This window comes from Cnephaeus nilssonii (genome assembly GCF_951640355.1).
Source record: "Cnephaeus nilssonii genome assembly, chromosome: 1".
NCBI lineage: Eukaryota > Metazoa > Chordata > Mammalia > Chiroptera > Vespertilionidae > Cnephaeus > Cnephaeus nilssonii.
In genome coordinates, this window is record NC_137072.1 from 63,491,053 (window position 1) to 63,514,393 (window position 23,341).

At 37.9% G+C, this 23,341-nt stretch overlaps 1 protein-coding gene across 6 annotated transcripts in view; it reads left to right on the forward strand.

Moving 5' to 3' along the window:
- Nucleotides 1-23,341, forward strand: part of WDFY3 (WD repeat and FYVE domain containing 3) — a 272,662-nt gene that overhangs the window by 177,102 nt on the left and 72,219 nt on the right. For 5 of the 6 annotated variants that reach the window (XM_079786784.1, XM_079786785.1, XM_079786783.1 and 2 more), the window contains 10 exons: nucleotides 199-351; nucleotides 5,869-5,942; nucleotides 6,026-6,187; nucleotides 7,616-7,710; nucleotides 10,943-11,063; nucleotides 11,241-11,458; nucleotides 16,521-16,756; nucleotides 17,978-18,112; nucleotides 20,336-20,515; nucleotides 21,823-22,056. In XM_079786784.1, the coding sequence (XP_079642910.1) occupies nucleotides 199-351; nucleotides 5,869-5,942; nucleotides 6,026-6,187; nucleotides 7,616-7,710; nucleotides 10,943-11,063; nucleotides 11,241-11,458; nucleotides 16,521-16,756; nucleotides 17,978-18,112; nucleotides 20,336-20,515; nucleotides 21,823-22,056 (1,608 nt within the window). The remainder of the gene's footprint in view (nucleotides 1-198; nucleotides 352-5,868; nucleotides 5,943-6,025; nucleotides 6,188-7,615; nucleotides 7,711-10,942; nucleotides 11,064-11,240; nucleotides 11,459-16,520; nucleotides 16,757-17,977; nucleotides 18,113-20,335; nucleotides 20,516-21,822; nucleotides 22,057-23,341) is intronic. The other variant, XM_079786780.1, reaches the window with a different exon arrangement.

Here is a 23,341-nt window from a genome sequence, read left to right on the forward strand (position 1 = left end):
AATGGGATTACCCTGGTTTTTAGATTTTCTCTAATTTTATATTGTTATAATAAAAATTTGGAAATCAGCTTAGAAGTCTCGGGAATTATTTTATGTAGGGTTCTCCATTGTGTGTGTGTGTGTGTTATGTATACCTGTGTTTATATGTTTGTATGTATAGTGTGATTAATAACAAGCATTTGGTGTGCTTTCTTTTAGTTACTGGCAATGCTACTTAAGAAGAAACGTTCCCTTCTTAACAGCCATATTCTCCATCTAACATTTTCCTTGGTGGGAACTGTTGACAGTGGACACGAGACCTCCATTATTCCCAATTCAACTGCTTTCCAGGATCTACTTTGTGATTTTGAAGTATGTACATAAATACTGACTTGTAATATGTAATCAGTGAATCCATCTCTTACTCTGTATAACAATAGAGTTAACTATTAAACAATTTTGTTTCTTAGATATGTTCTATAGTTATATCGTGCTTATGTTAATTTCATTCATAAAATATGACAAATAGGGTAATGATGGAGTTCCTTCTCCCCAAGGGTATTCAGTTTTACGAATAGTAGAGAAGTAAAATGGTACAATGCATGTGCCTAACTGTAGCTAATTTGCTGCTGCCTCTGGCATTAAGTGAGGCAAATATTTTCATCAAACAATTCTGTTGATGAATAGAAACTTTTCATCAATAAATAGGAGTTAGATGTGGAATTTTGGTTAATAGTAGCTTCATAGTAAAATATCATTCATTTTGTCAGAATAACAAGTTTTCATTTCTACTGTCCTATTACAACTTCTACTCTGTCCTCTCAAGGCAATGCTTAATCTTGCATATCCTTTGTCCATTAACTTCTTGTTCTCACTACTGTGTGTACCCATCACTATATGTTTTATAAGTACAGGATGGGGCAAAATTAGCCTTACAGTTGTGAGTATATGAAACACAGTTTATTCTTGTATTATTATTTACTAGGGGCCCGGTGCACAAAATTCGTGCACTGGGGAGGGGTCCCTCAGCCCAGCCTGCCCCCTCTCACATACTGGGAGCCCTCAGGGGATGTCCTACTGATGGCTTAGGCCCACTCCCCATTGGGAGCAGACCTAAGCCGCAGTCTGGCCTCCCTTTGCAGGAGGCGACTGGGCTGATTAGGGGAAGGTGCCAGCCCCATCACCCTGCTGCTGTAGCCACTGCCAGTCACTGCAGCCGCCAAGGTATTTTCATCAACACGGACTCCAGTCCCTTCACCATGAAAAAATGACAACTTTAAGCATTTTCAAGATGTGTCTATCATAGGATATGACATTTCTTTCTTTATTTTTCTTTTTATCCTCACCTGAGGATATGTTTCCATTGATTTTTTTCCCCTTCCCTCCGATTCTCAGGCTCGACCCCTGCCCATGCCTAAAGCCTCTGCCCCAGGCTTTAGGCTTGGGAAGGGGACTCCTCTGCCCCTCTGATCGCAGGCTCGGCCCCTTCCCAAGCCTAAAGCCTCTGCCCCTCCCAGCTGCCCTCCTCTACAGTCTCCTGTGAGACTGTAGGCTCTCTGTGTGCATAGATCATATCTAGTTCCTTTTTCTTTGTATTCCCACCATCCATAATGGAGCCAAGCACTTACTATTAGCTAACTGTAATATCTATGCCTTAACTCTTCTTCCTCATAGTTACTGTAAGCACTGTCTTGTCCGTTATGCTAAACTAGAGGCCCAGTGCACGAAATTTGTGCACGGGGGGTGAGGATGTCCCTCAGCCCAGCCTGCACCCTCTCCAATCTGGGACCCCTTGAGGGCCATTGGACATCCCTCTCACAATCCAGGACTGCTGGCTACCAACAGTTCGCCTGCCTGCCTGCCTGATTGCCCCTAACCGCTTCTGTCTGCCAGCCTGATCACCCCCTAACCACTCCCCTGCCAGCCTGATCGATGCCTAACTGCTCCCCTGCTAGCCTGATTGCCTCTAACTGTCCTCCCCTGCCGACCTGGTCACCCCTAACGGTCCTCCCCTGCAGGCCTGGTCCCCCCACAACTGCCCACCCCTGATGGCCTGGTTCCCCCAACTGCCCTCCTCTGCTGGCCCGGTCACCCCCAACTGCCCTCCCCTGTCGGCCTGGTCCCCCACAACTGCCCTCCCCTGCAAGCCTGGTCCCCCCCCAACTGCTCTCCCCTGCAGGCCTGATCCCCCCAAACTGCCCTCCCCTGCAGGCCTGGTCCCCCCCAACTGCCCTCACCTGCAGGCCTGGGTTCCACCCCAACTGTCCTCCCTTGCAGGCCTGGTCCCTCCCAACTGCCCTCCTCTGCCGGCCCAGTCAAGTCCAACTGCCTTCCCCTGCAGGCCCAGTTCCCCCCAACTGTCCTCCCTTGCAGGCCTGGTCCCTCCCAACTGCCATGCCCTGCAGGCCTGGTCCGTCCCAACTGCCCTTCTCTGCTGGCCCCGTCACCCCTAACTGCCCTCCCCTGCTGGCTTGATCGCCCACAACTGCCCTCCCCTGCTGGCCATCTTGTGGTTTTGTGTCCACATGGGGTGGCCATCTTGTGTGTTGGAATGATGGTCAATTTGCATATTACTCTTTCATTAGATAGGATCCTTGACAAACAGGCTCTGTGCCCTAATTGCTGTACTAAAACTTATTCTAACAGCTTATTAGCAGCCTGGCCTATATGCTCTATGTAATACTAGAGGCCCGGTGCACGAAATTCATGCACTGGGGATCGGCGGGGGGCGGCTAGATCCCTCAGCCTGGCCTGTGCCCTCTCGCAGTTCTGGACCCCTCGCTCCTTACTGCTCGCCTGCTCACTGCTCCTTAGTGCTGCCACGGAGGTGAGAGAGGCTCCTGCCACTGCCACTGCACTCGCCAGCCGTGAGCCCGGCTTCTGGCTGGGCAGCACTCCCCCGTGGGAGTGCACTGACCACCAGGGAACAGCTCTTGCTTTGAGCATCGGCCCCCTGGTGGTCAGTGCACATCATAGCGACCGGTCGTTCCGCTGTTCAGTCGACTTGCATATTAGGCTTTTATTATATAGGAGGATACCAGTTCTCAGTACCCGCAACTCTCAGTAGCATGTGATGCAGTCTTTTTCCTTCTTGCATCGCCTCGTACTTTTGCTACCTTTTAGGTAGCACTCTCCTGGTTCTTATATTTTCTCACTACTTTCCCCATAATTCTATGGCATGAAATTTTCATTATTTTAGACAACTGTGTCCAATTTCATTATCTTTTCCTTTATTTGTTGCTTTCTTTCCTTCAGATTCTCACCCATTTCTTCAGCCTCATCTCTACAAAGTTGATTCTCAAATCTAAATCTCTAGCTTGACATCTGAATGCCAGACTTATTTCTAACTTATTGCTCAACATTTCCATTTTTATGTCCCAGCAACACCTTAACTCAACATCCTTCCCCAAATTAGTTCTTCCTTCTAACTTGGGTTTCTGTTATTAACAACACCATTCCCACAGTCACCAAGGCTTGAAATTGAAAAAAAATCAGCTTCTTCCTCCCTGTTCATAAACAGTTCGATATTAAGTTGTATAGATTCTAAGCCCTAATCAGTTCTCCTTATCACTCACCTTAGATATGTTCTATAGTTATATCGTTCCTCAGGCTATCCTGTGTTTCTTTCTTCAGGCTATCCTGTATTTCTTATCTCATTCTTTCTAAGGCATAGTCATATCAGTTATTAAAAAAAAAAAACTAAAAACTTGCAGTGATTTCCCCTTCCTACCCAATCAAGTTCTAAAACACAAACCTGTCATTCTTTTAGCAAATGTCTATTGAGCATCTTTGAACCTGGTATTGTATTAGTGCTAAGGCTGTGAAAGTAAAGACAGAGTTCATGCCTGAAGGCATTTCGTCCATTAGAAGAGAAAAACAAGTCAATAAACAATTAAAAACTTGTGAAAGCACAGAGATGAAGGTCTGCAGAAGGAATTGTGGGAGGACTAAGGAGACCTACTTAACCAATCTTAGGTTTTTTTTCATCTAGTGGCTGACACTTAAATCATGAATTATCTTTAGTTTCAGATTTCTGATTAAAATATAATATACAAATGTCAGAAATTAGGTGCTTTACCAATGTTGGCTTTACATTACCTTGCTCACTTTATGTAGCATTTCTTATTATCCCAACCACAGTGATAAATAACTACTTAATTCACTCTCTTTTTAGAACATCCACTTGATAAATATAAATGCAATAATAGTAATCGTACACAAGCATTTTCTCTTTTAGTGGTTGTTCTAGAATTTATAATATACATATATATGTAACAATGTAGTCTATCTTTACCTGTAGTGTAAGCCTTGTGAAGATATCCTTTCATTTCTCCCTCCTATTCTTAGTGCTGTTGTTATCAGACATTTACTTCTATTATGTTTATAATCCCCACAATACTTTTTATTATTTCAGCTTAAAACAGGTATCTTTTAAAGACATTTTTTAAAAATTCTTTTATAGTTTCCCACTTATGTAGCATGGCATTATTCCTTTGTGTAGCTCTAGATTCCCATCTTGTATAATTCTTCTGCCTAAAGAACTTCCTTTAACATTTCCTGCAGTGCCCATCTGCTGACTATAAATTCTATCTGAAAAATCCTTTTTTTTTTAGAAGAATATTTTTGCATACACTACAATTGTCACTGACATTTTTTTTTTTCCATACTTGAATGATTTCAGTCACCCCATTGTCATTTTTAGTTACTTCTTTTGGGGAGTTTGTTGGCTGTTTCAGATCTGTGAGTTTGTTATTTTTATAGAATTGGGAAATTTTTAGTTGTTACTTCAACTATTTTCCTGGTACCCTTCCCCACCTTTTCTGTACTTCAGTTATACATATCTGAGGTTGCTTGATGTTGTCCCACAAGTCGCTAATGCTCTAGCTAGTTTCAGCATTTTCTCTCATGCTTCATTTTGATTAGTTTGTGTTCTTATGTCTTCAAGTTCACTGAATTTTTTTCTGTAGTGTTTAATCTGCTGTTAATTTCATATAGTATAGTTTTTATTTTAAATATTTTATTTTTCATCAGAAGTTCATTTTGGACCTTTGGTTATCTTCTGTTTCATCATGTTCATATTTTTTGTTACATTCTTGAGTATATGGATCACATTTTTAATAAGCTTTTTTAAGGTACTGATAATTTCATTATCACTGTCATTTCTGGGCTATTTATAATAATTGATTTTTCTCCTATTTATGAGTCATATTTTTCTTTTGTCTTTGTGTACTTGATAATTCTTGATTGCATGCTAAATTTTTGTTGTATTTCTTTTAAAAGAGTATTGAACTTTGCTCTTGCATTGCAGTTATCTTGCTCCTCTTAAGACATACTTTTAAGCTTTGTGAGGGTGAACATAGAAAAACCTTTAATCTAATGCTAATTTAGCCCCACACTGAGACTGCCAGTTCCCCATGTATTACAAATTCTCCACACTCTGGGAGGTGGGAGTGCAAACCGGTCCCAGCTTTGTGAGTTCCAGGAACTGTGTGATATACTACTTTACAGTGGTTAATTCATTTCGGACCCCACACAAGATTCCAGTCATTCAGTCTTTGTATTCACTATATAGTATTCAGTATTCATTATATTCTGTTTTTGTGTTCAGTATTCAGTCATTGATTCCAGAGAAACATTCCCTAGATCTTGCCTTTTCAGTTGATCCCTCCAGTGGTGTAATTTCCATAGCAATTATTCCTTTATAAACAGAATCAGAAATCATATGTACAAGCAGTTTTACAGGATTTCACCAAATAAAAATTGTAATAAAGTGGTTATATTCAATTAACTCATGAGTGAAATAAGTTTCACGTGCTGCATTTCTGCTTGTAGGATTGACATTTGGGGTATTTTTTACCCTATATATACCATTCTTTATTTTTATTGTAGGTCTGGCTTCATGCACCATATGAACTTCATCTTTCCTTATTTGAACACTTCATTGAACTGCTCACAGAGTCCAGGTATTCATTAATATCTATATACTTGGTTGTTTAGTTATTGAAGAGATGATAGTACAGTGTATAAAGTCTTTTTTCTCTTATAGTGAAGCTTCAAAGAATGCCAAATTAATGAGGGAATTCCAGCTAATCCCAAAGCTGCTACTGACTCTTCGAGATATGTCTTTATCCCAGCCTACCATTGCTGCTATTAGTAATGTGCTGAGCTTCCTACTGCAAGGTTTTCCTAGCAGCTATGATCTGCTCAGGTAGTGAAAACTTCTGTATTTGTCTATTTATTAACTGAAAGTATCACTGAGGTTAAGATGAATGAGATGATTGTAATTGGTTCTTATGCCTGTATAATACCTGTAATGTTAATACAGTTCAAGATTTTTGTAAGGCATAGACCATATGCATGTCTTATATATAATCTTTGTAAACAAAGCCAATTGTTGCCGCTAGTTAATAATAGAATATTGCTGAGCAAAGATATAGGAATGAGCACAATGTAATTGATTGTCCTGGACATAACAGTGTTCAGTGTAGGGATTCTCGATCCTTCTTCCCCAAGCCCTGTTACTTCTCTGTGTGCATGCATGCATGCGTGCACACACACACAGTGAGCGTGCCTTCTCCTTTATATTTATTCTTTATCATTCAAAACAAATGATACCATTTTATTTTGCATATTCTAATCTTTTATACAATGTGAGTATTATTTTGCTGCTAATCTGAAATATTGTTTAAGGCCTATTTATGGGCTATAGAATGTTCTAATGTTTATATGATAATTCGCATCTTAACTGAAAATGGAAGGGAAAAAACTACCTAACCAAAGTATTTTCTAAGTAGAAAATTACTTAAACTGGTCTTGACCATCACTTTTCATGTAATCTTCCAGACACAAGTAAAATCACACCTACTCATTAGAGTATTCCCAGTAAACTAATCTCCAATCTGTATAACATGTAAATTATTCACATTTATTTACCTACCTCAAAAGCACTTTTTAAACTTGATGACAGATGAAAACTGAAGTTTAAAAATTATTTTGGAGATCATTGTTATTATGAACAATATTTATTTCAATCTTATCCTGGTACTATAGTGATCATTTTGCTAAAATTATCACTGAAACCTATTAAGCTTTTAGTTTTCTCTACTTTACAAAATTAAGAAACTAAGGCCCAGAAATGTTAAGCTACTTGCCCAAGTAACAAGATTAAAAACTGATAGAGCCAGGATTTTAACTTTACTTGTGTTTCCAAAACCTAAGTTCTTAACTACAGTGGATACATATAGATGTTAGGACATTTTCATTAGGATCATGCTATTTGATTCGTGAAATCATTTAGGTTAGTGCATTATAATTCTGGAGAAGTATAATGAAAGCATTGTAACATATACAGGGTGGGCAAAAGTAGGTTTACAGTTCATATGGAAAATAATAGAATAATAAATAATGATACAAGAATAAACTGGTGAGCTCACAACTGTAATGCTACTTTTGCCCACCCTGTATAATGGCTATAGCGATGGTCCTAGGAAAGGTAAACCAAATGCGAACACCTGAAGGTCTGTAAAAGATTATTTAAAACTATTTTTCATTTCTTTGGTTTTTTATATTTTGTTATTTGTTTTGGGGAGAGAAAAAAGAATAAAACTCATAACCCTTTTTTTCCTTATACATAAAGGTTTGGCCAGTTTATTTCTTCTACTTTACCAACCTTTGCAGTTTGTGAGAAATTTGTCGTTATGGAAATAAACCATGAAGAGAAGCTTGACACTGGTGAGTGATTCTGGGGCTTGAGAACTAATTCCTGTGCCCTCTTCTCTCGCATAGGTCAGGCCTGCCTTAGGTGGATGCTGCCCTATCACTTTTCTCCTTACATTACTCTGTTGGTCTCGTGCAGATGTATTTGTCTTAAATCAGTCATGTATAATATGCACAAGTTCAGAATTACACACAATTTAATAGGATGTGAATTTTACTCTAAACACAAAAATTTTCCCCATGTTTAGAGGCTTTGTAACATTATTCCTTTAAATAGCAGATTCTTTCAGGGTGATATTTTAACATTATTTAAATTTTTTTAAATTTACGCACATCTCTTCAGAAACACAGTTACTTGCTACTGTGAATTATATCTATATTACTTTTATTTTCATTTTCCTGTTAAATATTTAGTAGTCACGTAAGGAAATAACTTTTTACCAGAAAAATTTTATGTACATATAAAATAAAAATAATTCCAGCCCTGGCCAGGTGGCTCAGTTGGTTGGAGCAAAAGGTTGAGGATTCACCCTTGCCGGTGTTACTAAGTGGTTAGAGCATCTGACTGCACACCTAAGGGTCCTGGGTTCAATTCCCTGTCAAGAGCACATGCACCTGACGCAGCAACAGTCAGGAGGCAACCAGGTAACCAATCAATGTCTCTCTAAGGTGGATGTCTCTCTCCCTCTCCATCTCCCTCTCCCCCCACCCCTCTCTCCTCCCTCCCTATCTCTCTCTCCCCTTCTCCCTCTTCCTCTCCCTCTCCCTATCCCTCTCCCTCTCTCTCTCCTTCTCCCTCCCCCCCTCCCTTTCTCCCCCTTTCTTTCAGACTTCCTCTCTCCCTCTCTTCCTGAGGATTTAAAAATTTTTAAAAAGGATCAAATCAGTAGGTAACTCTTATTGAGTCCTTTATATCTCCAGGTATTGTTTAAGATCTTTAATATAACTTTATAACAACCCTATAAAATAGGTACTATTGTTACCTCAATTTTCCAAGGGAGGAAACTGGGACCCAGAAAGATTAAGTAAAAGAAAGTTACCTGAAATCATTTTTCTGCATTTGAACTTAGGTAGTCCAAATCAGCAGTCTCCAACCTGTGGTCCACGGACCACTGGTGGTCTGTGAGGTCTGAAAGGCTGGCGACCGCTGGTCCAAATCAACACTATAAACTTTTTAACCACTGTATTTTTCTATCATATGTCAGGATTATTTCTAAGCTCAGAAGTAATATAAGCCAAGTAAATAAGAATTGAAGTGAAATTACTTTTAAAATCTTTGGAAATACATAACACATTTATTTCAAGTAGTTTAAAAATGTGGGAAAAATATTTCTCTAGTCTCCATGTTGTATTCAATAATAATAACTAACATAAAATTTTCTTTAAGAAAACAGTAGTAGAGATGTATAAATTAGCAAATTTTTCTGTTGATCTGTCAAGTTGATTAGTATTCTCATCACTTCATTGCCATTTCAAGTAATAGAGAATGTTGGAAGCACATTACTGGTCTTGTTCGTATATGACATTTATTGTGTATTTGCTGTGGACTAAAGACTGTGTTAAGTATAAAATGATGTTCCAAAAAGTTAAACCATACTTTTTTCTTTCAAGTAGTTTACACGTTATTCAAGAAAATGGCTTGAGTAATGATGAACGGTGATATAATAATCATTGCAAAATAAATAACATGAAAGGACAGTACACTGGAATAAAGAAAGCACCAGTTTGAATGGGAAGAGTTAGTGTGGAAATTCAGTTCATTGTTTTAAACTATATTTGAAAATTAGGGGAAGCATAACTGAGAAGGAGAAGACTAGATGTAAAAATTAAGGAGAATCGTTAATTTCTGTGTGGATTGTCATTTTATTGAAAAGAAATAATTGAAATGAAATAACTCCTATTATCAATTTATGGTATGCTTTTAATAGGACAGTTTGTAAATTACCAGTCCTGTGCCTCTGATAAGGGGAGAGAATCTTGAGTTCTCCTAGGTAAGCTTGAAGTACTCTACCCAATGATTAAGCACCAAGTTAACAATAAAAAGACAATGTTTAAGGAGACAAATAGTCCCTTGCCCAAACTAGTAAAAGCATATACCCATGGTAAAGTTTAGCCTGAGCTGCAAGTCTGGAATAAAGACAATCCTGTGGGTTGTGACTTACTAACCCATCGCTCATTAGTGGCAGAGCTGCACCTGGAACACTGGCCATTGATGCCCAGTCCTGTGTGCCTCCAGCATCATCCATTGAGATGCACAAGCTTTCTGTTTTCTGCCCTTTTCTTTTCCAGTTTTTCTTGTACTTTTGTATGCCTTTGCCTCTTTTCTATGCTATTTAGTTCTAACTTTTCTGGATGTATTATGTTCATTAAATAGAGTATGCTTCCACTTGTCAAGTTTTAAATCTCGTAAATTTCACTATGTTCTTCAAAAAGAAACTGGAAATTAAGGATTTGGATTGTTGTTTTTTACTTATTTATTTCTATTTTTTTGGTTAATCCTCATCCGAGGATATTTTTCCATTGATCCTTCAGAGAGAGTGGAAGAAAGAGGGAAAATACAGAGGTAAACATCAGTGTGAGAAAAACATTGATGTGCGGGCCTGGGCCAGGGAGGAGCCTGCAAGCAAGGTACGTGCCCTTGACCGGAATCTAACCTGGGGCCCTTTGGTCCACAGTCCAGTGCTCTAAGCACTGAACCAAACTGGCTAGGGCTTGGATTGTTATTTTTTTTATTCAATCCTTATTTGGTTACTTTCCCCTGTTGGTAGGGGAGGGGAATATTAATGTAAAAGAGGGTTCACAGCCCGGCCTGTGTGGGTCAGTGGTTGAGTATCGACCTATGAACCAGAAGGTTGCGGTTCCATTCTGGTCAGGGCACATGCCTGGGTTGAGGGCTCCATTCCCAGTGGAGGGGGGCGGGGGCGTGCAGGAGGCTGCCGATCAATTATTCTTTCTCATCATTAATGTTTCTGTCTCTCCCCCTTCCTTCCTCTCTGCAGTCAATAAAATATATTTTTTAAAAAGGGCTCACAGCCTTTATTATCACTTATTTAGATAATGTAAATAAAAAATTTTCACGATTCTAAAAAGAAATGTTTTAACAGACCCTTTTCTGGTTCACTTTAGTGGAAAGTACTTCTAGAAAAAAATGTTTTCTGACAGATAGATTTTTCAGTGAATTTTCCTAGAACAGGGTTGGATATTTTATCCAACACTAAGCAATTTAATGTATTTATTTTCATTGTAGGAACTGAAGAAGAGTTTGGAGGTCTTGTGTCTGCTAATCTTATACTTTTGAGGAACAGACTTCTAGATATCTTGCTAAAACTAGTTTACACATCTAAAGAAAAGACAAGCATTAATTTGCAGTAAGTAAAATCTTTTTAGAATTGATGGTACCAGTTAATTCATAGTAGACAAAAGAATTTCTAAAGACATATTGTTTAAGCCCTGAAATTTAGAATATCTTAAGAACAAAACCTAGTCTTATTCTTCTTTATAATTTGATTAATATGTTTCCTTCTTACCCATCTGTCTTTGAATAGAGCCTGTGAAGAACTGGTCAGGACACTGGGTTTTGACTGGATTATGATGTTTATGGAAGAGCACTTGCATCCCACCACAGTCACAGCAGCCATGAGGATTCTTGTTGTCCTGCTGAGTAATCAGTCTATTCTCATCAAGTTTAAAGAAGGACTCAGTGGAGGAGGGTGGCTGGAACAGACAGACTCTGTCTTAACTAATAAGATCGGAACTGTATTAGGTATGGGACTTTTGAAGTCAACTGCTTTAAAATAAGCTATTGTGTTTTGGTTTTAAATCTTATGTAAGCTTATACTCTTCAGTTTATCTGACAACCATTAAGAATCTAAATTTTAATTAATGATAGAATAAAAAGCTTAGAAAGTTTCAAATTTGGCTCTTTTTAATGGCAAATCAAAATGAAGTCAGAGACAACGTTAAGATGTGGAAACCCAAGGGAATTCCTTATGATCTTTTTATTGCTTAATTCCCTTTATGATTAAGTACATAACTAGCAAATGATCAGAACTGAATTAATAATAATAATATTTTCAGTTCTTATTCTGTGCCAGTTACTAAACACTTTATTTTCACAGTAACCCTATGAGATGTAAATACTATCATACCCATTTTACAGATGAGAAAGCCAAGGCAAAGGAGTGAAGTCACATATTCAATAAACAATAGTCAACATTTTTGAGTCCAGGTCACTCAGAACCAAGCCCATGCTTTTAACAGTTATGTTACATTGCCAATCAAAGATTTAAGCTTGCCCTGGCTGGTTTTGCTCACTGAATAGAGTGTTGGCCTGCGGACTGAGGGGTCCTGGGTTTGATTCCAGTCAAGGGCACATGCCTGGATTGTGTGCTCAATCCCCATTGTGGGGCATGCAGGAGGCAGCTGATCGATGGTTCTCTCTCATCATTGATGTTTCTATCTCTCTCTCCTTCTCCCTTCCTCTCTGAAATCAATAAAATATATATATATGTAATATATATATATATATATTATATGTGTGTGTGTATATATATATATATTATATACATATATATTATATATATATTTTTTTAAATATATATATTTTAAAAAGATTTAAGCTCAAAGTTTCAGCCAAGGCTTCTTATTCTTTGCTTACAGTTGTATGCTGTTTTTAACATTGAAGTGAGCATTTAAGTAATATTAGAAAGTTATAGTTTGCTATGTTAGAATCATTTGAACTGTTATATTTCTGTTTATGTTAATAATCTTTAGAAAATATATTTTAAGATAATATTTTTATTGACAATTGTAATCACTCAATTCCTAAACTTTAAAACAATATATTTGTCTTTATAACATATTTTAAAATCATTTGTATTCTGCAACAAGCATCAATTTACCCTTGTTAAATGGGAATTTAGGGATCAGAATTTATATATTTGTTTATTTTCCATCACCAGAAAGGATTTATTCAAGAAGAAAAAATTGTTGCAACCCAGTGTGTGCAGACATAGCAAGCCATATCCACTCTCGGAATCAGAATTTAATATGTAATTTACCTGTTAAAAAATGTAAAAATATCAATAGCTAGGTGCTGTGATACCTGTACTACTTTCTCAAATATTAAAGTAAATGACAGGAAGACAGCTTTCAACATAGGATTTTTTCATTGTTATTTTAGATGTAGAAAATTAAGACACTGCATGAGATGAAGAAAGAAATTCACTGTAAAATGACTTATTGAGAAAACTTTTGTTTACAATATGAATTTCAAATTATTGTACATACTTTTATGATCTAAAAAATAATCACTATTTTGCACTGACTCTGTAGCAGGGATATAGCCTACAAATGTTAGGAATAGTTTAGTAGCAAGAACTTTAGTTTATTGGCCTTAATAATAACTACTAAGAATAAATAATGAAAGGCACAAAATAATTGAATGGGGGTTTTAAATGCTAATCATCAGCACTGCTTCTCATTGAAGGCCAAAAACTGCAGTAGTGATAACAGCCAAGATTCATATAGTACATTATGGTTTGAAGAATTCTTTAACCTTTTGCACTCGGATGTCGAGTGTGACTCGACACAGTTAGCATCGGTAGCAGCTTGTATGTCGAATTGTATTGAATGTATCAATAATTTGAAATATAAAAAAATCCAAATAAGTAAGTTTGTATGAAAAGAAACTCCAGTTTTTTATTCTACTGCCGCGCTTTGTAAAATCTGGGGTATTTAAAAAATTAAATCCCGAGTAGAATATAGGAATCGAGAAAAAAGCAAGCGAGTGCAAAGGGTTAACATGTATCATCTCATTTGGCCTTTATGTTTCTGGAGACAGGTATATATTTTATGATATCTGTTACAATTTATAGGAAATAAACCTGATAAATACAAATTAAGGATTAATTTTTCTACTTAGGGAATTAAGACTGTTAATTGCATGAGGTTCCTGAGTAAAGTGTCTTAAGTCTCTGTATCCTGACTGTTAGTCCTGTCCTTCTTCCTGTCCTATATCAGTTCAGTAGTATCAGGAAAAGATGCTTATACCATATCTGACCTACCTGACTTTATGCGTTAGGATTTAGATGTCCTTCATTGGTAACTATTTACACATCGCATATGCTGCTCTGGTTCTAAAAAGGAAACTAGGTATTAAAATTTAAATTTGATTCAACTTAATATAATTTTCCCTGAATTCCTATCTGATACATACATATTAAATTTTCCTTCATGAAAATGCCTTCCATGTAGCTGTAACTTGAACCTAAATTAAGCTTCATTGTTAAAAACGTATTAAGTAGTCCTTAAGACCAATTATAGGGAAAAGCAGGGTGTGAGAATTAGAAAAGAAAATGAATGCTAGTATTGATTTTCATTTAGAACATGTAGTTTAATAAAAATTTATTTTCCTGCCCTGGCTGATTTGGCTCAGTGGATAGAGAGTCAGCCTGTGGACTAAAGGGTCCCAGGTTCGATTCCGGCCAAGGGCACATGCCTGGGGTTGCCAGCTCGATCCCCAGTGGGAGGCGTGCAGAAGGCAGCCAGTCGATGATTCTCTCTCATCATTGATGTTTCTATCTCTCTTCCCCTGTCCCTTCCTCTCTGAAATCAATAAAAATATATTTTTTAAATTGATTTTCCTATTGAATGTATAAAATATCACTTTATGTCTTTTGGCTCCTTAAAGCTAAAGACTTTTTTATACTAGTAATTTAATTTAGAATTTACTATAACCAAAATTTACCCAGTGTCCTCAGGCAGCCAATCTTTCAGAAATGTGGCAATGTCATTAAGAAGGCCGAGAGAGACAGCATAACTTACAGGCTCTAAAATAGCAGCATCAGGCTCCAAGTCCTAGTGCCACCACTCATTAACTTTATGACTTTGAGCACATGGCATATCTTCTATGTTGTGAAAAGGATAATAGCTAATTCTAACTTACATATTCATTGTGTTTGAGCAACGAGATGGTATATTAAAGAGGTTGGTAAGTTGCTGTACAATTTTTTTTTAATGAGAAAAGCATACTTCACACGATTAATTCATATCACACTGAGCAGTCAATTGGGATGAGATATTTAAAAAGCCACCTAGACACAGTTGTTTTTTTTTTTAATCTTAAATAGGAGCAGGTAATGTGCTTACTTAATCCTAGAAAAACAAAACTGGCTATTCATTTAAATGAAATTGCTTTAGAGTACAAATCAATCCTTCATCTCTTGGTTACTATTCACAAAAGTTTTTCATTGAACCTTTGGCCAACATTCATTCTGTGCTGATCACTGTACTGGGTTAAGGGTGGCAAAAGAACTAAGTGTTTTGCTTGCAGCCTCAAATTAGTTATACAACAAAGGAAACAGGATTGATAGGAAGGCTGATGCTGTAAGCTACATTAATAAGCAATGACCATCTCCTGGTAGAGCTGTATTTCTAGAAAGGGCTCTGGATGTTCAAATAGCCATAGTCACAGCAGGCTCAGATTTGCTGTCCCACTGCTGGGCAACTTTCCCACAGACTTACAGAGCCTGTTGTAAGGAAAGATTATTTTGCTTAGTCTTACCTTTAAATTCATAGATAATTTAAAATTAAGTAGTTTATGATGTTTTCATGATGAAATGTATTAAATACTAGAGGCCCGGTGCACGAAATTCGTGCATGGGGTGTGTGTGTATCCCTCCGCCCAGCCTGCACCCTCTCCAATCTAGGACCCCTCAAGGGATGTCCAACTGCCCATTTAGGCCCGATCTCTCTCACTGCTGGCTCCCAACCGCTCGCCTGCCTGCCTGCCTGATTGCCCCTAACCGCTTTTGCCTGTCAGCCTGATCACCCCCTAAGCATTCCCCTGCCAGTCTGATCGACACCTAACTGCTCCCCTGCTGGCCCAGTTGCCCCTAACTGCCCTCCCCTGCCGGTCTGGTTAACCCTAACTGTCCTCCCCTGCAGGCTTGGTCGCCCCCAACTGCCCTCCCCTGCTGGCCTGGTAACCCCTAACTGCCCTCCCTTGCCAGCCTGGTCGCCCCTAACTGCCCTCCCCTGCCAGCCTGGTTGCCCCCAACTGCCCTCCCCTGCAGGCTTGGTTGCCCCCAAATACACTCCCCTGCAGGCTTGGTCCCCCCCAACTGCCCTCCCTTGCAGGCCTGGTCCCTCCCAACTGCCCTCCCCTGCAGGCCTGGTCCCCCCCAACTGCCCTCCCCTGCAGGCGTGGGTCCCCCTCAACTGTCCTCCCCTGAAGGCCTGGTCTCCCCCAACTGCCCTCCTCTGCCGGCCCAGTCACCCCTAACTGCCCTCCCCTGCTGGCCTGATCACCCACAACTGCCCTCCACTGCAGGCCATCTTGTGTCCACATGGGGGCAGCAATCTTTGACCACATGGGGGCGACCATCTTGTGTGTTGGAGTGATAGTCAATTTGCATATTACTCTTTTATTAGATAGGATATTATAGCAGTTATATTTTTAAGTTACATTTTTGTAGCACCCTAAAGTTTTGGCTCTCTTTTGAATTTTACTTTGTTCTTAAGGAAATGTTAGAGCTCTTTCAAGGTCATTCTTTTAATGAGCACTATTTTTATTACCTCTTGTATCTGATTATCTTGGCTATGTTTCAAGACCTGTATCCTAATAGGCAGGCTTGCTCAAGTCAACGAGATAGTAAAGTAAAACTTGCCTGAAAGGTGAATTCAACAGTTGAACAGTTAATTGCCTATATTAATATGAATATTCTGGTGGAAAGGTCACATATACTGAATTACTTTCTTTGTTAATGCAGCACAATAATTGATTACTAATTTTGTACTTATTGTTATATTTCCTCTTCTTTTAGGATTCAATGTGGGCAGGAGTGCTGGTGGAAGATCGACAGTCAGGGAGATTAACCGGGATGCTTGCCATTTTCCTGGTTTTCCAGTCCTTCAGTCATTCCTTCCTAAGCACACTAATGTCCCTGCCCTCTATTTCCTGCTCATGGCATTGTTCCTGCAGCAGCCAGTTAGTGAGCTGCCAGAGAACCTGCAGGTCAGTGTGCCTGTCACCAGCAGCCGATGTAAGCAGGGTTGCCAGGTAGGAATTACCTAGTAGGGTGTAAGTGTAATTATATATGCCCCTGAATCACCATAGGATTACGGGTGAACCATAGTAAAACTACTGATTCCATCTCTTTCTCAGATTTAGGGTTTGATTTGGGACAGAAAAATCTGAGAGTAGCACAGAAAATTTTTCCAAAAAGAAATCATTTATCTTAATTTGGTCTTTTATTCTTTATGGTTACTCTATATAATTGTATATGCATAAAAACTTTGGATGATATTTGAATAGTGATCTAAAGAATTCTGTTGAGTTGTGTGATTTTATCTAGAAATATAATTTCATTTCTGTAGAATTAAAAATGAGGGGAGTGAATGGAGGAAAAAGGAGGACATGTAATATTTTCAACAATAAATATTTTTTTAAAATAAAAAAATTAGGGGAATGTATGTGTATCAAAATTAATTGGGTAGGAATGACAGGATTCTTAGTGCAAGTCCATCTGATTATAAAAATGTTTTCGACTTCTTAATGGTAACAACATCTATGTTAGGAAAACAGTAAGGCTTTGCTTGATTTCTAATTGAAGACTGTTGTGGATATCTATATATAGATTATGTTGATGGCACTGCAGAGACTTAGAAATTCAGTTTTAAACCCAACTATGTGTGCATCATAATGCCAAAGGCTATTCAAATCAATTTTAGTAGTTGACAAAATCTCTTAAATGAAACCACTGAGACTATACCCTTACATTAAATCAAGATAAAGAGTCATGCTTAGCAGAATTTGATTGGTTATGTAATTTTTCAAAATAAGCATGACACCATAAAGTGTTATATAAACTGCTAGGAATAAATCTCCTCAAACAGATTTTTATTTTGTCAAATCTTATCTGTATGTAATTTAAAAGTGAATTCGATCTTTAAAAAATCCTGCTTAAAATCATCAGTTCTAAATTTCATCTCCTGGCTAATTAGCATGTATTTTATTTGTTTTCTTTAGAGAAAAAAGTAAAAAACAATGTTTTTAACACAAGTACCTAAGACAGGAAGATACATAAATTCCCTCTTTCTTTATAAATGTAAAAATGAGTTTTAAAATGTAGGAAGGAGGAGTGCGAGGTCTCTGTCTCTTCATCATTGCTCACTTTGAAAAAAACTAACTGGTTTCAAAGAAATTGTAGAATATTAGAAGTTATGAGGGTCTCTACTGGAAAAAACTGCCAGTGACTCATCTTCACTTTCCCCTCTGCAGTTTGATTTAGATTCCATTTGGACATTTATCTTCGGAGTTCCTGCCTCCAGCGGAACTGTGGTCTCTTCCATTCATAACGTGTGCACTGAAGCTGCTTTCTTGTTGCTGGGAATGCTCCGCAGCATGCTGAACTCAGTAAGTTCACGAGACACTAACACCTGCTGATACTTCCTCTTCATGATACTTTTCTAAAATAGAGGGATCTTTTGAAAGCATACGTATGTACTTACAGCATGGTCTCTGGAACCTCAGCCTCCCTGGCTTGTTATCTGTGGGACAAGGACAAACCATGCAATTGTTAAGACCACAGACTCTGGGTTCAAATCCCATCTCTGGTACTTAAGACATACTAACCTCTATGTGCCTCCGTTTCCTTATGTATAAAATGCTGGTGTTAATGGGATATATCTCTTAGGGTTGTTGTGAGGATATAATGATTTAGTATATACACAAAGCACTTACAAGAGTACTTAGTATATAGTAATCGCTTCAAAAGTTTAACTGATATTATTAGTGTCAAAATATATATTACAATGTGTACATTTATAATGAATATAATGATTACATATTGTAGTATATGTCATTATAATGTAATTTGAATTTTTTAATTATTTTTATTTCAAGATTAAAAATCAGTATAAGTTTTAGTTTGTATTTGGTTTTCCTAATTATTTTTTAACTTAGATATGAAGAATGTAAAGAGGAAATGACAAAATATATGTTCCTGTCTATCTTACAGGAGTACTGTGAATAATAACTTAATTCTTTATTCAATTTAGGATTACATCATAAGAGGAATTATTAATGAGAATCTTTGGATTACAAGTACATGACAAATCTAATTGTGCTCAAACTATTCTTATGTCATTTTAGAAAAGAATATTGCCCTTACATGTATTAATTTAGAATGCTTTACAATTTATGTTTTGGCTCCTACTCATAAACAAATACAAACATCTAAGTTTTTAAAAAGCCACTGTCTGAGGAAGTATCAAAAGATAGGCATTGTTCAGGTGTATTCTGTGTTTGTCACTGTTTTATCATCATCATTGCTGTTGTTGTTATATTGTTGTTAAGAAAAACCACACTACTGTATGTCTTCTGTACTATGAATATTCTACTATAACACAGCTTCACTTCCAACACTAGTCACCAAATATGGGGGGCTGGGGGGGTTGCCACAGAAGCTTGCCATCCCACAATTCAGTTCAGGTCTGTCATTGTCTACCTGGAGAGAGCATTAGGCCCCACAGGTTAAGGACTCGGTCCCACAAGACGACCCCTATACTTCAGACACCAATCACAAGTCCAATGTTACCTGTGCTTCTGACTTACTGGCTGTAAATTGGAGGTTCCCATGACTTGAGAAAACGTTTTACTGACTAGATTACCAATTTATTATATAAGGTTATGACACAGAAACCACCAGATGGAAGAAGTGCATAGAGAGGTATGTGGGAAGGGGAAGTGGAGCTCCTGGTCTGTACTTGGCCTGCCCCTCTCCCAACACCTCCATATGTTCACCAACCCAAGACCAATTGGAACGCCATCCTTCTGGGTTTTCATGGAGGCTTTGTTACATATAGCACGATTGGGTAAATTGGCCATCAGTGATTGAACTTTATCTCCAGCCTCTGTTCCCCAACTGGAAGTTGGGGGAGGGGGAGTGGGAGGGACCTCTAGGACTGAAAGTCAACCCTTTAATCCTGTGATTGGTCCCCTGGCAAGCCTCTATCCTTTCCCAAAGTCATCTCATTAACATAAACCTTTCCCAAAGTCATCTCATTAACATAAACGTAGCAGTGGTTGAAAAGGCCTTGTTATGATTAACAAAAGACACTTTTATAGCTCATCACTTTGGACATTCCAGGGGTTTTAGGAGTTCTGCCAAGAATGGGATAAAGACCAAATATATATTATTATAAATCACAGTTTCACATTGCGTAATAGTTAAAAGCATTGTTCTTGTCATTTTACATAAGGAAGGTGAAGTAACTGAACTTCCCCATCTTTTATCTCACCCCCAACTAGGGCACCATGGAGGATGGGGCAGTTTTGTTGGTAATTCAGCCACTATTGGCACCAGCTGTAGTCATGTCCATAATGTCGAATAATCAAAGCCACTGACTCCAGTTACTGAGCTGTGAGCACTGATGAAGAGATAGGCATCCTGTCCGTTTCTAGGGGCATTGTTTTTGTTTTAGCTTATTTCTGGATTTGTTCTTGTGTGTGGTTTATGAGAGTTCTGGACTATCGGTATATCCGGTTTTAGAAGAGTGGTGAGTAGTGCATTTTTGTAAAGTACTTTATAGCAGTGTCAGTTTTCCTAATATATTTTTTTCCTTGTCCCTGTGACAGCCATGGCAGTCAGAAGAAGAGGGATCTTGGCTCCGAGAATATCCTGTGACCCTAATGCAGTTCTTCAGATACTTGTATCACAACGTCCCGGACCTGGCCTCCATGTGGATGAGCCCTGACTTCCTGTGTGCACTAGCAGCCACCGTCTTCCCCTTCAACATCCGCCCTTACTCGGAGATGGTAGGAAGGGGGGAGGCAGTGTCAAACTGGAATTAGTTTGCTCCAGTGGGTAGCTGATTTTTTTTTCCTGTCAATCTTATGTTTCTCACCATGTTACAGTTTCATAGCTCTCTCCTTCACCTCTTACATCATTACCTGGTGTCTGGCTCCCCACTCTCCTTCTGCTTTCCCCTAAAATAACTGTGAGCTCAGCTTCCTGTTCTCATTTACCGTATTTTAGTAAGTTCCTTGTTAGTGACTTCCTCTCCAAGTCATCGTGGATCCGTTTCTTATCTTATGGGATTGATAGCTGTGTAGTTGTGAAGTGCTCTGTCCAGGCCACAGAATTCTAGTCACACCAGAGTCACCTCTACTTTATCTCAGGAGTTAGGCATTCTCTAGATTTAGTCTTTACAAATTAATTATATAGCATTGGTTGTCGCTATTTAAAAAATGAAATATGATTATCCTTTTTATTCAACTTTTCTCATTTCATTCAACTTTTATTTTTCATATTTTGTATTAAGAGTAATAGAAAAATATTAGATTATAATCATATGTAGTATAGATACTTCTTTTGTACTTGAAAACAAACCCAAAAGGCAGTTATTCCTCCATAGTACTTCTGATTATCATGATGTTTCTTCTTATTTCCACCTAAGTTCTTCATACTCATTTTTTTTTCACATATAAAGGTGAAATGCTAATTCTAAAATTGTAGGGATTTTTTAGGATAAACACAAGTATAGCACATGACCTTCACACTGTGGTTTACTTATAATTCTAAAATCCTCTCATTTTTATCAAAAGTAGACCTTTATAATACTTCAGTGTCTTTTCTTTGTCAGCATCTTATACTCTGTTTTCTAGCCCCTTTTTTTCTTTTTCTTTTGGCTTGAAATTGGCACTAGTTTTGTCTTATGTATTTATTTGGGTTGTTTTTTTGTTTGTTTGTTTGTTTTGCTAGGTCTTTATCTGAAACTGACATTTGACTTCACAGGAGGTATATTTTCAATATGCAAATATAGTTATTCTCATTTTATTTCATTTAAGTGCAATTATCCACAGTATTTTAGAGATAAAATTCAGCATACAACAGATACACGGTTTAATCTTAGAAAGAGCACGTGTTGAGTAACTGTGACATACAGTACCTGATTACTGCCTTGAAAGGAGGAGCCAAGTAAAGCAAAGTGCAGTAATGCATTGAGTAGCTTAGTAGGTAAGAGTTGAAGAAAAATACTGGTGCTGCTACAATTTGGTTTTTAGGAAACAAAATAAAATAAAATTGAATGAAACTAGCTTCTCTTTCCACTTGGTTTTGCTAGGTGACAGATCTCGATGATGAAGTTGGGTCTCCAGCGGAAGAATTTAAAGCCTTTGCAGCCGACACAGGGATGAACAGGAGCCAGTCTGAGTACTGCAACGTGGGTGTCAAGACATATCTGACCAACCACCCCGCTAAAAAGTTTGTTTTTGACTTCATGCGGGTTTTAATAATAGATAACCTCTGTCTCACCCCTGCGAGCAAGCAGACGCCACTAGTTGATCTTTTGTTGGAGGTAAAGACAAATATATTCACATCTGTTTTGCATTGTTTTTATAATTAGAACATTAATAACCAAGCACATTTTATGCCAAAAAACTCTCATTTTTCTAATTCTTCTGGGTTGTATAGGCAAAATATATCATGGGCTATGGGGATATTTTAGTTCAGATGTACTATACTATATATCCTATCAATTTATTTCTCTCCTTTTCATTTCTGCAAGCATGTCCCTTTATCACCCTTTAACATCCTTTCCCTAGACCAGGAATTGACAAACTTCTCCTTTTAGGGCCACATTGGAAGTATTTTAAGCTTTGCAGATTACACAGTCTCTGTCACAACTGTTTAACTATGCCGTTAGAGCTAGAGAGCAGCCACAGACAGTACATAAACTGTGTTTTAACAAAACTTTATCTGCAAAAACAGGCATAGGCTGGATTTGGCCCAATAGCTTTAGTATATCCGGGCTCTGAAAATAGCACATTTTATTGAAGATTCAATCAGTGCAGAAGACTGCTTTTCTCTTTGAGGGACTTCCTACATGCTCTCAGCAGTATGGCAGCTGAAGCTTCGCTTTCTTTGCTCCCTCTAGTGGTGAACACAGTTAACCTTTTACTGAAACCTTAAAACCACAGTAGATGTTTTATCTTATTCATGGGAAACTATCTCAGTTTGGTCAATTAAAAGAAATAAAAATGTAATTTAGGTTCCAGTCATGTTCAGCATTTTAACTAGGATTCCAGTGTTTAATATTGTCAGAAAAATAGTCAAGTTCATCAATAACCCACATGGTAGAATTTAAAAGCATACCTGGTAGAACTTGTCCTTGAAAACTTTAAAAATAAAAATAGAGATGGCCAGTATCTCTGTGCATTAGGTAAGAATTTAGAGCATTCTACACAAAATGAAAATAACAGAATAAAGTTCAGAAGAGGTGTGTGTAAAAATGTATAACTGAGCTACGAAATAAAATACACACATGAGCTGAATGTATGGAGCCAGTAATTACAGTTTCAGTTTTAGAGGAACCCTAATAACCCATTAACTAACCATGCATAAATGATATCATTGTCTTTTATTTTGGCTTTCTGTAGTGGTCAGTAAGGAAAGTTTGAGACAACATGTATTAACCTTGAGGTAACCTTCTCATTGTTGTGGACACTAACTTGCCCCGCTGATAAATTGTCTGATTGTTCTAGGAAGTTGGGTGGTAGTTACATTTCAGGGAGAAGAAGACTGTCAAGATGGACACTCCCAGATAGACTGTAAATTCCTTAAAGCTAGGGACCAACTTTCAT